The sequence below is a fragment of the Musca vetustissima genome, unplaced genomic scaffold, assembly GCF_032173495.1.
Source record: "Musca vetustissima isolate MV318-11 ecotype Yass unplaced genomic scaffold, APGP_CSIRO_Mvet_v1 utg833, whole genome shotgun sequence".
In the NCBI taxonomy this organism is placed as follows: Eukaryota; Metazoa; Arthropoda; class Insecta; order Diptera; family Muscidae; genus Musca; species Musca vetustissima.
Genome location: NW_026877381.1, coordinates 123453 through 139330, shown reverse-complemented (window position 1 = coordinate 139330; position 15878 = coordinate 123453). Strand labels below are relative to the sequence as shown.

The 15878-nt window shown below is 33.9% G+C and overlaps 1 protein-coding gene and 1 long non-coding RNA gene across 2 annotated transcripts; both read left to right on the top strand.

Moving 5' to 3' along the window:
• Positions 1-326: 326 nt before the first annotated feature.
• Positions 327-4817, top strand: LOC133321960 (uncharacterized). The gene is made up of 2 exons (XR_009754024.1): positions 327-408; positions 4761-4817. It is a non-coding gene; the product is annotated as an uncharacterized LOC133321960 (long non-coding RNA).
• Positions 4818-10392: 5575 nt separating this feature from the next.
• On the top strand, positions 10393-10848 carry LOC133321966 (salivary glue protein Sgs-3). Its single transcript, XM_061531037.1, has one exon. It carries the CDS (start codon positions 10393-10395, stop codon positions 10846-10848), a length of 456 nt encoding a protein of 151 aa, XP_061387021.1.
• The last annotated feature ends 5030 nt before the right edge of the window (positions 10849-15878 follow it).

Sequence of the window (15878 nt, the reverse complement as noted above, 5' to 3'; positions counted from 1 at the left end):
GTAAGCCACAAAAATACATCTCCTCCAGTGATAGCCTTAATCGTAATGAAACGCCGTCAAAATTGTCGCTGACACCACCCGTTTTTGATGCCGCCGCCAGTCCATTGAGTGAGGCCTCCACCACCCCATCCACCAAGGAACGAAGAAGGAAGTTGTTGCCAATACGTCGCCTATTAAGTGATAATAACGTTATATTACCCAATAAGGATAAATTATTATCAGAGGATCGAGATGAGTCATTGGCCGTAACGGTCATCAGTAAAGATGACACAAAGAAGGAAGAAAATAATATTGAAGAAATACGGGAGGAGAACCCAAAAATTGTCATTGAACCCGAACCAGCCGTTGTCCAAAGTGGTGGCTGCAATTGTGTCCATCATCGGCGATATAAACGTAATGAAACCAAAGGTAGGATATCACCAGCATTCGCACAAAAATAACATACTCGGTGTGCAAAAATAAAGCGTGTATTTTCTAGAATTGTATCGGATAGAATTATTGTTTTTATAATCTGCAGCATTATGTATAACTATAAGTTTCGTCCGGTTGCTCAAGGGTAGGTTCTGTTGTTTTCAAAGACCCACGAATGACTGCGAGGGTAATTCATACCAGAATATTTATCACCTCGATTTTAGATTTATTTTTTGAGTGAACCTGTCCATTCGTCTGTCACAAAGTGCAAAATGATCCGAATGTGATGAAATTGGCCCAAGGACCAAATGAAAATCAGTTCCGATTAAGCCAAAGCTCCATATATACTTTTATCAGATTCCACGTCTATTACGTTGGGATATATTTTCTATACCAAGGGGCTTGGTGCACCATTTGCATAAAATCGGAAGAAAAATATATGGGAGCTATATCTAAATCTGAACCGATTTCAACAAATACTCAATTAAATACCCTATTTAAAATGTTGTCTCAATCGGACAAACATTGGGAGTTTGATGCACCATTTAAATAAATTATATGGGATCCGAAATTAAATCTGAACCGATTTCAAAAAAAAAAAAATATATATGGGCAATATTGCCAATTTTTTAATATTCCATTTTCAAAAAATCAGCTTTTTTGTTTTTGTGGCACATCAATGATTTTTGGTACACATATAGAGAAAAATGTTCTGACTCCGAAACTGTTCGCGATCAAATTTTTGGTTGATGCGCGCAAAAGTTATCGGGGTTTTAATTTTGAGCATAAGAAAAAAATCTTAAAATTACGCCGTTTATTATATTGACCAAAAACGTTGATATATATCTTCCTCCGTAAAATAAGAATATGAATATATTATAATAATCACGATAAAGTTGCACATATTCGCGAAATATGAGAAAAATAAAAAAAATTAGCAGATTACATCAATATTTTCATTATATTAATGACATACACACACCTAAAAATTAATTTAAAAAAATCTACATAATCTAAACACCATATTGAATCAAATGATATCAAAATTACACAAGTCCGTGTAGCGGTTTGTAAATCACAGCGACAACAAAACAAGATATTGAGGAAAAATATTTGTTTTTGGTTCGAAAAAATAATGTCATCATATTTATTTTATTAATTTTATACAAGAAATTTCAGAAAAAAATGTTGGGGTTATTCTGCTATTTTACCCGAATTTCGCCGAAAAATTGACATATATAATAATAATCACTTTTTGTGTATAAGTATACGCCTTGCGGATTATATCAAGAGCCTCCCATAAATCTTAGAATTCTATAAATAGGAATATATCTTAAAATAAAATAATATTATGAAATATACATTTTAAATTGCGTGTAAATCGCGTAATTCTCAAAATGATTTTATGCGCATGCGGTTTCCAGGAAGTACTGAAGTTTATCTTCTAATTCATATATATTTTGCGAAATTTCATTTGACGGCTAAGATGTGCCACACGTTACATTGAAGTACCCAAAAAATCGTAAAACGCGAATAATTCCCGAAAACTCCATATGCCATTCACGCGCATCCGATTTCGGTGTGCACCCTAAAAAAATACATCGATCTATACCGATTTCAATGTGGTCCATTAAGAACCATGGATGTGCCAGCTCACACTATTTTTGAGATAAATTGCGTCTAAATCGCGTAGTCCTCAAAATCATTTGATGCGCATGTGGTTTCCAGGAAGTACTGAAGTTTATCTTCCAATCCATGTATATTTTGCGAAATTTCATTTGACGGCTAAGATGTGCCGCACGTTACATTGAAGTACCCAAAAAATCGTAAAACGCGAATAATTTCCGAAAATTCCATATGCCATTAACGCGCATCCGATTTCGGTGTGCACCCTAAAAAAATACATCGATCTATACCGATTTCAATGTGGTCCATTAAGAACCATGGATGTGCCAGCAAAATCTATTTTTGAGATAAATTGCGTACATCTCTCTTTCGGCTGAAGTTTTTAAAGTTCTCTTTTCGAAAAAGATCAAAATCCGTATGAGGTCATTTATTGAAGCGGAAATGATGCACAGAAAACGCAAATAAATCCGCGATATTTTCAAAAACAATTTTTGCCAAATTTCGTGTTTTTGGAAGGCCAGTTCCCGCCGTTCTAGTAGATGGATTTTCACGAAAAAGATTTTATATCATCCGAAACGTAAAAACCCTTATTGATCGCGGGTACCCATATCATTCAGTTGACAGATCTAAAAATTTGGCCCGAAAAATAGGTTTTTTAGAAATTTGATCGCACAAAATTCGCACCTTCGGATGAGTATTACTCTGAAGCTGTGCATACTACATACACAAAATACATATCAAATGACGCAGATTCGCGACTACAATAATCTTATAATCGATTTTTATAAATTCCTGTTTGCGTATTAAAGCTAGAAGTAAAATTAAAAAAACACTCAAAATCGAGCTTCAAAATGTCAGCATCATTTAAAGGTAGATGTAGTGAAAATTTTGAAAAATGGTACATAAGGGGCGTAGTCCCCATTTTGTTGGCTTCTAGTATTATTTTGACACGAAGACCGTGCAATGAGTGATTTAGTCACAAATCGATAGAGAACATAAAAAAACTGGTTCGCCTCAACGTGTTTTTACACATTTTTTTACATTAAAGTCGACACAGCTTCCACCAAAATAAAGTTTGGAGGTCAATATCATGAACAGTTTGCAACGACAGATCAATTAACCCAAAACTATTCACTTTTTTTCGTATACTTAAGTAATTCCCGAGTTATAAAGGGGTGAACCTCCGCTTCAGCTATGTTAAAAAATTGGCAATATTGCCCATATATATATATATATCCTCCGCAAGTGAGCCGATTTTCACCAATTTCCAACACTTTATTTGTCTATAGTAAAGTTGTACAGCACGAACGAGCTAAAATAATGATTCCCTGAAAAGAGCGACTGAACTAGGTCTTACAAAGATCTTCGTTTTAGTTCATTAAAAGAACGAACAAGAGTAATCGTTCTCCCCATTCGCATTTTTTTTTTGCGTGTGATGGTAAGATCGTGTTCATATTATTTCGAAATATTGGTTCTAGACCCAAATGTTTCTTTGCACCAAATCCGTTTCAGAAAATTTGGATTTCATCCAAACTTTGCTCATCTTATTATTTCTTCCAAAATTAGTTCAAGTTCGAAGATGGGGAATATCAGTCCACTCCTTCTGGTACCTCCCACACAGGGACTGAGGCTAGGCCTAAATGCGGGCTATAGTTCATATAAAGTTCATTATCGAACCTTACGTTCTATTTTTTTATCTCGATATTATCCGCAAGTGAAATGATTTCAACAGAGTCTTAGAACCATACCCAAAACGCGGAACAAATCAGATAACTAATTTAATATAAACCAGTAAGGAAAGTAGTAAAGTCGGACTATATGATACCCTTCACCTCTTTGGGTATATTCTACATATGTCTCCTAACAAACTCCGCCTTTTCTAAAGAACATTAACATGTCATTGAACAAACTTGAATATGTGATCTGTATGCCTTTCTGGCATACATTCGGGCAAGTTTAGCGTCGATTGCTTATAATGGGAAACATTTAATCTCAATCAGATAGCCTTTTGTGTCTGCATCTGCCCCAGTTAAAGAAAGCTATAACGTCATTCTAGTCTCAATTTGATACGTTTCGTGTCAACCGGTGCAAAATTTACCTAAATCCCTTGGAAAATACAAATGGGACTATATCTAAATCTGAACCGATGTACACGAAACTTAGCACACACACATCTTTCTGGACTCAATTCAGTACCCTGTGCCAAATTTCGTGCAAATCGAAAGATATCTACGGACTTTTGGGCATTATTTCTATAAAATCGAACGAAAATATATATCTAAATTTGATAAAGTTATATCTAAATTTGAACCGATTTTAACGAAACTTAATACACATCATTCTGCACTTAATTCAAATTTCGTGCAAATCGAAAGATATATAGGGACTTTGGTGCACCATTTACCTAAAATCGGACGAAACTATATGTGGGAGCTATATCTATATCTGAACCGATTTTCACGAAACTTAGCACACATCATTCTACACCAAATTCAGTATCCTATGCCAAATTTCGTGCAAATCGAACGACATATAGGGGCTTTGGTGCACCATTTACATAAAATGTTTGTTAAACATGGTGTTTCATCTTCCTAATTCTCCTTATAGAGTTCATGAAAACAATTGTTACCCCCCTCCCTTTAACATACCTCATACCTATAATATATACAAATAAATAAAGTGTGTTTAATAATTAAATTTTCAAATGTTTTTTTCACTTTCAGATCTTAATGCGAGTATTTCCACCGTGGGACAACAACGTAATGGTAAAATTAGATAAATATATATTGTAGAAAACATATAATCATGAAAAACATAACAAAATCTCGAAAATATACCAAATGAATCCAAAATTTACAAAAAATGATAATAGTTTTTATTTCAATTAATATGAAGGTTAAAAGTATTATTCTAAAAAATTAGTTTAGTTTGCAGGTATTTGAAAAACACACTCAATAGTGCGTCTTGAATAAATGTGAGTTACAACAAACAATTATTTTAAAAAACTTATAACACCATAATGCCTTAAAAATCCACGCTTATAACCGAAATTACAGCCTTTATTATTAATATAATGTATATTGAAATATATGTATATTCTTACTTCTAATCATTCGCAAATATATGTATGTACACGTTCTATCTTATGTATCACTAATTTTAAAGTATTTTTGTTTTGTTTTATTTGTTTGAATTATGTTTCGCTAGCTGTGCAGAGATTATTTTCGCACAATTTATAAATAAACAAATACGAAAATAAATGTTTAATTTCTTATTTAAATTTTCATTTATAATAGATTTATATAAATATATCGAGCTATATCTACGATTTATTTTTGCAAGAAACATTTAACACAAAGTCACTATAACGTGAATCACATTTAATGTCCATTTCATAGAGATAATTTCAAACAATATTTACATATATCTAAGAAATATTCGTCATTTTATTGGTAACGCTAACATTTTATTCATATTCCGCAGATGAAGCATTTTTATTGTGGGATATTGAATAGAAAAAATTTCATTGTCATTGAAAAACATGGAAATGTTAAAAAAATTACAAGTTAGTCCTTCTGATAGTCATTGAAAAAATATATTTAAAAAATCCACGCCTAATAATCTGATAGTCATTGAAAAAATATATTTAAAAAATCCACGCCTAATAATCAGATAGTCATTGAAAAAATATTTTTAAAAAATCCACGCCTAATAATCTGATAGTCTTTGAAAAAATATATTTAAAAAATCCACGCCTAATAATCTGATAGTCATTGAAAAAATATATTTAAAAAATCCACGCCTAATAATCTGATAGTCATTGAAAAAATATATTTAAAAAATCCACGCCTAATAATCTGATAGTCATTGAAAAAATATATTTAAAAAATCCACGCCTAATAATCTGATAGTCATTGAAAAAATATATTTAAAAAATCCACGCCTAATAATCTGATAGTCATTGAAAAAATATATTTAAAAAATCCACGCCTAATAATCTGATAGTTATAAAAAAAATATATGCAAAAATTCAGACTATTAATTTGATAGGTTTGTGTATTTGATAAGAAATTTCGAAAGGTTGTACTACCCTGTGTAATATTTCTGAAGTGTTTTCCAGTTAGTACAATCCCTAAAGTATTCAATATTACAGTTAAGTCAATTTCATGAATTCGAAGGCAATAGAAGATCGCCTCGTTATTTTTACATCCCCTAAGGTATGCAATACTTTTTGTAGTATATAATTTTCCCGTGATCACTATCACAAAATATGAAGATCATGAACTTAATTAACTTTATCAGCAAACACCAAAAAAAGATGCTCGATGTCTTGATTTATAAATAACAAAAAAAAAAAAAATGATATTTGTATTTCTAAAAAAATATTAGAATTCATTCTTCTCGTAAATTTGCGATCGTAATGAACGTATTAACGCTTGTATCAGCTGTAAGTTTAGTGATTGTGTACACTTTCACTTTTAGTAATGTCGATGCAATACCCATTGACGGCGGATTACGAAGTGGAAGAGATTTCCAAACGAGTGGAAGTAATACACCTATAATATATCGCCGCTATGTACGACGTCGACCATCTGCAGAGCCAGAATATTTTGAGATATTTGAAACACGTCGCAGGCCACCAGCACCATGGCATCATATATCCGATGAGGAATTAGACAGATATATATTTTGTGATTTTCATCGGGAATTGGAAGAATGTAAGTATAGTGAAAAAAAAAACAAAAATATCAGATTCATTGATCAGGTCCGTGACGACTAGATTTCTTTCTATAGAGAAAAATCCTCAGGCCAATAATAATTACTTTTTTCTATAGAAAAAAAATCGTCAGGACCCTGAGGATCAGTTTTTTTCTATAGAAAAAAATCGTCAGGACCCTGAGGCTCAGTTTTTTTTCTATAGAAAAAAATCGTCACGACCCTGAGGATCACTTTTTTCTATAGAAAAAAAATTCGTCAGGATCCTGAGGATCCTTTTTTTCTATAGAAAAAAAATTCGTCAGGACCCTGAGGATCAGTTTTTTTTTCTATAGAAAAAAATTCGTCAAGACCCACAGGTCCTGAGGATTACTTTTTCTTAAGAAATAATTATTAGGGAAAGTGATTTAACGAAAATATATATTTAGGTCAACAATATTGGAAACAAGGTGGTCCCTATAAAAGGCCGAGCACTACAATGACACCCCCAAGTACGACAACCACTACAACTGCCAAAACGACTACCACAACAACTACTACCAGACCTTCGACTTCAACTACACCCAGACCTACAACTACCATAACTACTTCCAATTTCGCCGATGGCGAAGATGGTGACGATGCGGACTATGAAGCTGAAATGTCACCGAACCCATTTGATGATGACGAAGAGAATACAGAAAATTTAAAAATGGAAAAAGAAGAAAAAACAACAGAAGGTCCATCGTCTGGATTTAATCCATTTAAATTGTTTTAGTAAATTTGAGAATTAAATTTTATTATGTAAATATATCTACATGGAAATAAAATACCTGTATATGTGTATTCCAATAAAGACCGAAGTCAGACGAACCGAATATATGATACACCACTTTGGTTTTATACAAGATATGCTCCTAAGTCCCTCTGCTCCAAATATTCCACTTTAATGATTTTTGATTTTAAATGTAGGCGTACCATCCCTGGTGGACACAGTTCTGTGCAAAATGTCATTGAATCGAACAAATGTTGGGTATTTGGTTCATATGATCGAATTAAAATATAAATGGGTTCTAAATCTAAACCAAATTCGACAAAACTCAAGACACACCATTCTGGGCTAAATTCGGACGTCAAATTTTTAGCTTTTGGAGTTTTCCACCCACAGATATTAGGTGGAATTTGATACTTCAATATCGGTTGAAGTCTAGCCCTGCTAGTCTGTTTTACTTGTCACTGCCGATGTTATAATCATTATAATCGTTCAATATTTTGCATTTCAAATAGACCCGGACTTTTAAGTGAAAAATCGTATAGAAAACCTGTCTACCGAAAATCTATCAATATAGGACCAAACCTCGGGATAGCCTCCTCATAAGAGGGTATATAACACCACCATAGAACATATTCAATATATTAGGTTGGGGAAAAAGAAATCCATTATTTTTATATACACTATAGGACATTAACATGCTTCGGAATGTCCAGTTTGGGTCAAATGCCTCTCTCATAGAAGTCCTGCTCTCTATTTGCAAAAAACTCTAGTAGTCGATTTTCACAATCTTCCCTAGATACCATTTTTTTTATCATTAAAGAAATTTTGCAATGCAAGGAAAATATGATAATCGCTTGTTGCCAAGTCCGGACTGTATGGCGGATGTATTAAAACTTCCCAACCAAGCTCCCGAAGTTTCTGGCGAGTCACTGTTGATGTTTGTGGCCTAGCGTTGTTCTGGTGGAACACGACACCTCTACTATTGGCCAATTCTGGCCGTTTTAGTTAAATTGCTATTTTCAAACGGTCTAGTTGTTGACAGTAGAGAACAGAATTTAGCGTGTGACAATATGGGAGTCGCTCATAATAAATAATCCCCTTCCAGTCCCACCAAATACATAGCAGAACCTTTCTGGCCGTTAGTCCTGGTTTGGCCAGGTATTGATCTTTGACCACGATCGTTTTCGCACAGGGTTATCGTATATGATCCATTTCTCAGTTCCAATTGCCATCCGTTTAAGAAATGGATCTATCTCATTCTGTTTGGCCAAGGCTTCGCCAATGTAAATTCGATACATCCTATTTTTTCTGTTAATTTTTGTGGCGCCCAAACATCGAACTTCTTATCGAATCCAGCTTTATTTAAATGGTTTGAAACATTTTTATGGTCGAATTTTAGCTCCTGGGCGATGTTGCGACTGTTAACATGCCGCTCAACGTCGATCATTTCTCCGATTTTATCGACATTTTTCCCCAACCTAATAGTTCTTCTTTATATGTGGTCTAATACAAAGGTCACGTCTCATTTTCGCTATGTTCAAGGAACTAGCCCGGCCTGAGTGTCTGTAGTTAAGGACTCCTGACCTTAAAAAAGTCCTAATGGTCAAGCGATGAGGTTTTTTTTTATAAAAATCTGGTCCAACAAAGAAAATTACATTTTAAAAATGCCTATATTATACACAAAATAACATGACATACATATCCACAAACATCGTTAATTGTTGTGAATGGCAAGACAATGTGAAGCACTTTGTTCACAGGTGAAATTCCTTTCCTCAATTCGACTCGCTTGCCGGTTAACGGTTTTATTGTTTTGATTTGACGGAAATAATCTCAGTATTGAAATGATTCAACTTTGGAAAATAAATGAATGACTGAATGCAGTTTAATTAGCAAATAAGTGTGCAATACTTTTTTTAATATATAATGTCTCCATTATCTCTATCACAAAATATGAAGATCATGAACTTAATTAACTTTATCAGCAAACACCAAAAACAAGATGCTCGATGTCTTGATTTATAAATAACAAAAAAAATTATATTTGCATTTCTAAAAAAATATTAGAATTCATTCTTCTCGTAAATTTGCGATCGTAATGAACGTATTAACGCTTGTATCAGCTGTAAGTTTAGTGATTGTGTACACTTTCACTTTTAGTAATGTCGATGCAATACCCATTGACGGCGGATTACGAAGTGGAAGAGATTTCCAAACGAGTGGAAGTAATACACCTATAATATATCGCCGCTATGTACGACGTCGACCATCTGCAGAGCCAGACCAGTATGTGGATGAATATTTTGAGATATTTGAAACACGTCGCAGGCCACCAGCACCATGGTATCATATATCCGATGAGGAATTAGACAGATATATATTTTGTGATTTTCATCGGGAATTGGAAGAATGTAAGTATAGTGAAAAAAAAACAAAAATATCAGATTCATTGATCAGGTCCGTGACGACTAGATTTCTTTCTATAGAGAAAAATCCTCAGGCCAATAATAATTACTTTTTTCTATAGAAAAAAAATCGTCAGGACCCTGAGGATCAGTTTTTTTCTATAGAAAAAAATCGTCAGGACCCTGAGGCTTAGTTTTTTTTCTATAGAAAAAAATCGTCACGACCCTGAGGATCACTTTTTTCTATAGAAAAAAAATTCGTCAGGATCCTGAGGATCAGTTTTTTCTATAGAAAAAAAATTCGTCAGGACCCTGAGGATCAGTTTTTTTTCTATAGAAAAAAATTCGTCAAGACCCACAGGTCCTGAGGATTACTTTTTCTTAAGAAATAATTATTAGGGAAAGTGATTTAACGAAAATATATATTTAGGTCAACAATATTGGAAACAAGGTGGTCCCTATAAAAGGCCGAGCACTACAATGACACCCCCAAGTACGACAACCACTACAACTGCCAAAACGACTACCACAACAACCACTACTGCCACATCTACGACTACAACTACTACAGCTAGACCAACAACTACTACCACAACAACTACTACTGCTAGACCTACGACTACCACAACAACTACTACCAGACCGTCGACTTCAACTACACCCAGACCTACAACTACCATAACTACTCCAATGACTACTACAACAACAATCGAACCTACAGAAATGGAGAAATTACCCGATGTTGAGTGGGATGATGAGACTTACGATTCCAATTTCGCCGATGGCGAAGATGGTGACGATGCGGACTATGAAGCTGAAATGTCACCGAACCCATTTGATGATGACGAAGAGAAGACAGAAAATTTAAAAATGGAAAAAGAAGAAAAAACAACAGAAGGTCCATCGTCTGGATTTAATCCATTTAAATTGTTTTAGTAAATTTGAGAATTAAATTTTATTATGTAAATATATCTACATGGAAATAAAATACCTGTATATGTGTATTCCAATAAAGACCGAAGTCAGACGAACCGAATATATGATACACCACTTTGGATTTATACAAGATATGCTCCTAAGTCCCTCTGCTCCAAATATTCCACTTTAATGATTTTTGATTGTAAATGTAGGCGTACCATCCCTGGTGGACACAGTTCTGTGCAAAATGTCATTGAATCGAACAAATGTTGGGTATTTGGTTCATATGATCGAATTAAAATATAAATGGGTTCTAAATCTAAACCAAATTCGACAAAACTCAAGACACATCATTCTGGGCTAAATTCGGACGTCAAATTTTTAGCTTTTGGAGTTTTCCACCCACTGATATTAGGTGGAATTTGATACTTCAATATCGGTTAAAGTCTAGCCCTGCTAGTCTGTTTTACTTGTCACTGCCGATGTTATAATAATTATAATCGTTCAATATTTTGCATTTCAAAGAGACCCGGACTTTTAAGTGAAAAATCGTATAGAAAACCTGTCTACCGAAAATCTATCAATATAGGACCAAACCTCGGGATAGCCTCCTCATAAGAGGGTATATAACACCACCATAGAACATATTCAATATATTAGGTTGGGGAAAAAAAAATCCATTATTTTTATATACACTATAGGACATTAACATGCTTCGGAATGTCCAGTTTGGGTCAAATGCCTCTCTCATAGAAGTCCTGCTCTCTATTTGCAAAAAACTCTAGTAGTCGATTTTCACAATCTTCCCTAGATACCATTTTTTTTATCATTAAAGAAATTTTGCAATGCAAGGAAAATATGGTAATCGTTTGTTGCCAAGTCCGGACTGTATGGCGGATGCATTAAAACTTCCCAACCAAGCTCCCGAAGTTTCTGGCGAGTCACTGTTGATGTTTGTGGCCTAGCGTTGTTCTGGTGGAACACGACACCTCTCCTATTGGCCAATTCTGGCTGTTTCAGTTAAATTGCTATTTTCAAACGGTCTAGTTGTTGACAGTAGAGATCAGAATTTAGCGTGTGACAATATGGGAGTCGCTCATAATAAATAATCCCCTTCCAGTCCCACCAAATACATAGCAGAACCTTTCTGGCCGTTAGTCCTGGTTTGGCCAGGTATTGATCTTTGACCACGATCGTTTTCGCACAGGGTTATCGTATATGATCCATTTCTCATTTCCAATTGCCATCCGTTTAAGAAATGGATCTATCTCATTCTGTTTGGCCAAGGCTTCGCCAATGTAAATTCGATACATCCTATTTTTTCTGTTAATTTTTGTGGCGCCCAAACATCGAACTTCTTATCGAATCCAGCTTTATTTAAATGGTTTGAAACATTTTTATGGTCGAATTTTAGCTCCTGGGTGATGTTGCGACTGTTAACATGCCGCTCAACGTCGATCATTTCTCCGATTTTATCGACATTTTTCCCAACCTAATAGTTCTTCTTTATATGTGGTCTAATACAAAGGTCACGTCTCATTTTCGCTATGTTCAAGGAACTAGCCCGGTCTGAGTGTCTGTAGTTAAGGACTCCTGACCTTAAAAAAGTCCTAATGGTCAAGCTACGAGGGTTTTTTTTTATAAAAATCTGGTCCAACAAAGAAAATTACATTTTAAAAATGCCTATATTATACACAAAATAACATGACATACATATCCACAAACATCGTTAATTGTTGTGAATGGCAAGACAATGTGAAGCACTTTGTTCACAGGTGAAATTCCTTTCCTCAATTCGACTCGCTTGCCGGTTAACGGTTTTATTGTTTTGATTTGACGGAAATAATCTCAGTATCGAAATGATTCAACGTTGGAAAATGAATGAATGACTGAATGCAGTTTAATTAGCAAATAAGTGTTTGGGAGAACACGTCATCAATACAAAAAAATAACGAAAACAATATCAAATGAATTCGTTCTTAAAAGTTTTTTTCACAGATGTACACATTGTTGAGGAATTCCAGAATACATATGTATTTACATATATAGCAATATCACATACTATGTATGTGGAATAATTATCACTGTAAACTATAACGACAATATGTTACACAGTGGTTTCACGTATATAAAAATATTCAATTTCATGTTGTAATGTATTTCTAGAGGTTTTCAATAATAATGGCTTTCTCGATTTTTTATGTTAAAAAAAAAAAACGTTTGAGAGTCCTTAGATTTTTTTCAATAGAAGAAATTTCTTCGGTAGCCTGAGTTATTTATTTTTTCGTAGAATGACCTGAGGAGTTTATTTCCATAATTTCTCAAGTTATTTTTTGGTACATAAGTGAATTTTCTATTCCATACAAATATTTGCTTCTCTAGAAATGAATAATTATCTAAACCTGAGTTTTTATGTAGGAAATCTGAGTAGTCTCTATAAATAAAGTCATGGTCCAAAAAATGAATCATCATGGTTATAATTATATCAAATTCGATGAAATTTGGCACGGCTCACGAAATCTGGCATAGCGTACTGAATTAAGTGTAGAATGATGTGTGTTGATTTTCGAGAAAATCTCTTCAGATGTAGATATAGCTCCCATCAGGGACGTAAGAAGGGGGGGGGGGGCGGAATGCATTTTTTTCACAGTAAATTTCTGTTTTCCACAGCGAATTTTTTCATTTTGTACTACCGTAATTGTATTTTGTGTTCTCATAGAATAGCTCCGTACCAAAAAATATTAATATTGACGCAAGTTTCAGAGACACGTTTTACAGAATTGATTGCAATTTGATACTCTGGGTTCTCATTACGTAGCACATATCCGTACCAAAAATATCTAAGATTGACCCAAGTTTCAGGGTAGCCACCATATAATGGTACCCCAAGTATTTCGTATTTTGCACATGTTTTCCAATCAAATTGGCTGTTATTTTGTATTATGGGTTCTAATTGTATAGCACATATCCGTACACAATTTTTTTAATATTGGTCTACGTTTAAGCGTAGCCACCATAATATGGGTCCCCTAAATTTGGGGATTTTTGACCCGAAATTAGGTAGATAACCATATACGGTAGGATGATTTTCTGTCCAATGTGTAGATATTAAATTGCAAGGAATTTGGTTCAAACCGTTATATGAGAGCTATACCAAAATGTGGACTGATATATCCCATTTTCAATACTGAACATTCAAAAGATTCTATATTAAATATTGCGAGCTCTAATCTTATTTCAGCAGACCACATAGAATTATATACAGATCAAGTATATACAGTTGTGTTTACAAAAATAGTAGTGGAATTGATCAATTTACAAATGCCATTCAAACAACCAAATTCGTCATTGGTATACACATTTTTAAGAATGGAATCTAAAGATCATGAAAACGAATAACGTCCCGAGAGATTTGCATTCTAAACTTCCTCTAGTTTGGTAGAATTCATGAAAAATGTACTGTTTATTAAAATAGTAGTGGTCGAAGTGAATGTTAATAAAACAGATAAATAATGCCAAAAATAAGTGTTTTGTAAACAAGCACTATAGTGCCGTTTGATGGTATTAATTTTTAGTGGAAAGAGGAAAACCTTGCACGGCTGCGTCAAGATGGTTGATAACAATGTACAAAGACATGAAAAATATCATTGGATACAGTGCTACAAGGGTATTCAACGCAATAACGGATAAGAAAAAAACTTGAACAACGTATTCGTAGGCGTAGCACTAGAAATTTGGGAAATAGGTGCCTAGTACGGTACAGTATGTTGAACCCTTCATCGACCTCTGAAATGATAAAAACTAATTTAAATCTAAAAATCAGTGATGTGACTGTACGCCGGAGATTGATCGAAAATAATCTGTATGCCAGAAGTCCTAGAGAGGTCCCCATTTTGACCAGGAAGCATGCCAACACTAAGTTGAATTTTGCAAAATCTCATAAAGGCTGGCCTCTAGAAAAGTGGCGTAACATATTATGGACAAATGAAACAAAAAATGGTCTTATATGGAAGAACAGGCTTCAGGCAGTATGTTCTTATTACCCCCAAAAACGGAATACCATCTTTAATACACATCCAAAACAGCAAACTCGCAAAGTACTGATTTGTATCAGAAAGGACTGACGTAATGCCACGGCCTGTGCAGTCACCGGATATTAATCTGATAGAAAACTTTTTGGCAGATGTAGGACGATGTGTGACCAATGCCAAACCAACAACAAAAGCCGATCTATGGAATGCAGTGCAACAAATATGGGCCCAAATACCAGAACAGCGATGCAAGGACCTAATCAACTATACCCTTGACGTTACGAGCCTGTAATAAAAATAAGGTATTTACAACAAAATACCGCTGCTTTTATCCAAAAAGTTAGTGCTTTTTTCCTTTTAAGATTATTACTACTATTTTTATGAACAGAGCAAATTTGGACAATTTTCTTTTATTATTTTTTTAATAGAAAACATATTTTATCCAGAATAAATGTGTTGAAAATAATAAAAAGAAATAAAACAATTTTTCTATTGAAAAAAAAAAACAATCCAAAATGTCCTGAGAATGTAATGGTAGTAATCCAAAGGGTACTGCGAATCCATAAAAATAATAATTTCAAAGATATGCTACTTCATGAGAACCCAACTTCTACAAAAATATGAAGTTTGAAAGGAACATTACACAATATGTACCCAAAGTACAGGTGAAAAAACGTACCCAAAATCGCCAACATGGTAATGGTATATATGCCCCGAATATTAAGTCAATATAAATAGTTTTTGGTTAGAATATGTACTACTCACGGAAAACCCAAAATACCAAACCAATAGTTGGTATCGTTTTATTGGGGTGGATCCTAAGAGCCTCAGAAATACTTCTAAGGGAATTGATGCATTCGTGTTACAGAAAAAAGAATCACTTGGAATTCTTTTATATCTATTTTTGGACAATAAGTTACCAGTTCAATGAAAATAGTCGAAAAATAATACATTTTTAGTCTATTATGAGATGAAATTATGTTCTAATCATGTTATTTATTTAAACAACAAATATAT

Coding starts and splice junctions, on each gene's coding strand:
- LOC133321966 (XM_061531037.1), top strand. CDS start 10,393: ATGACACCCCCAAGTACGACAACCACTACAACTGCCAAAACGACTACC.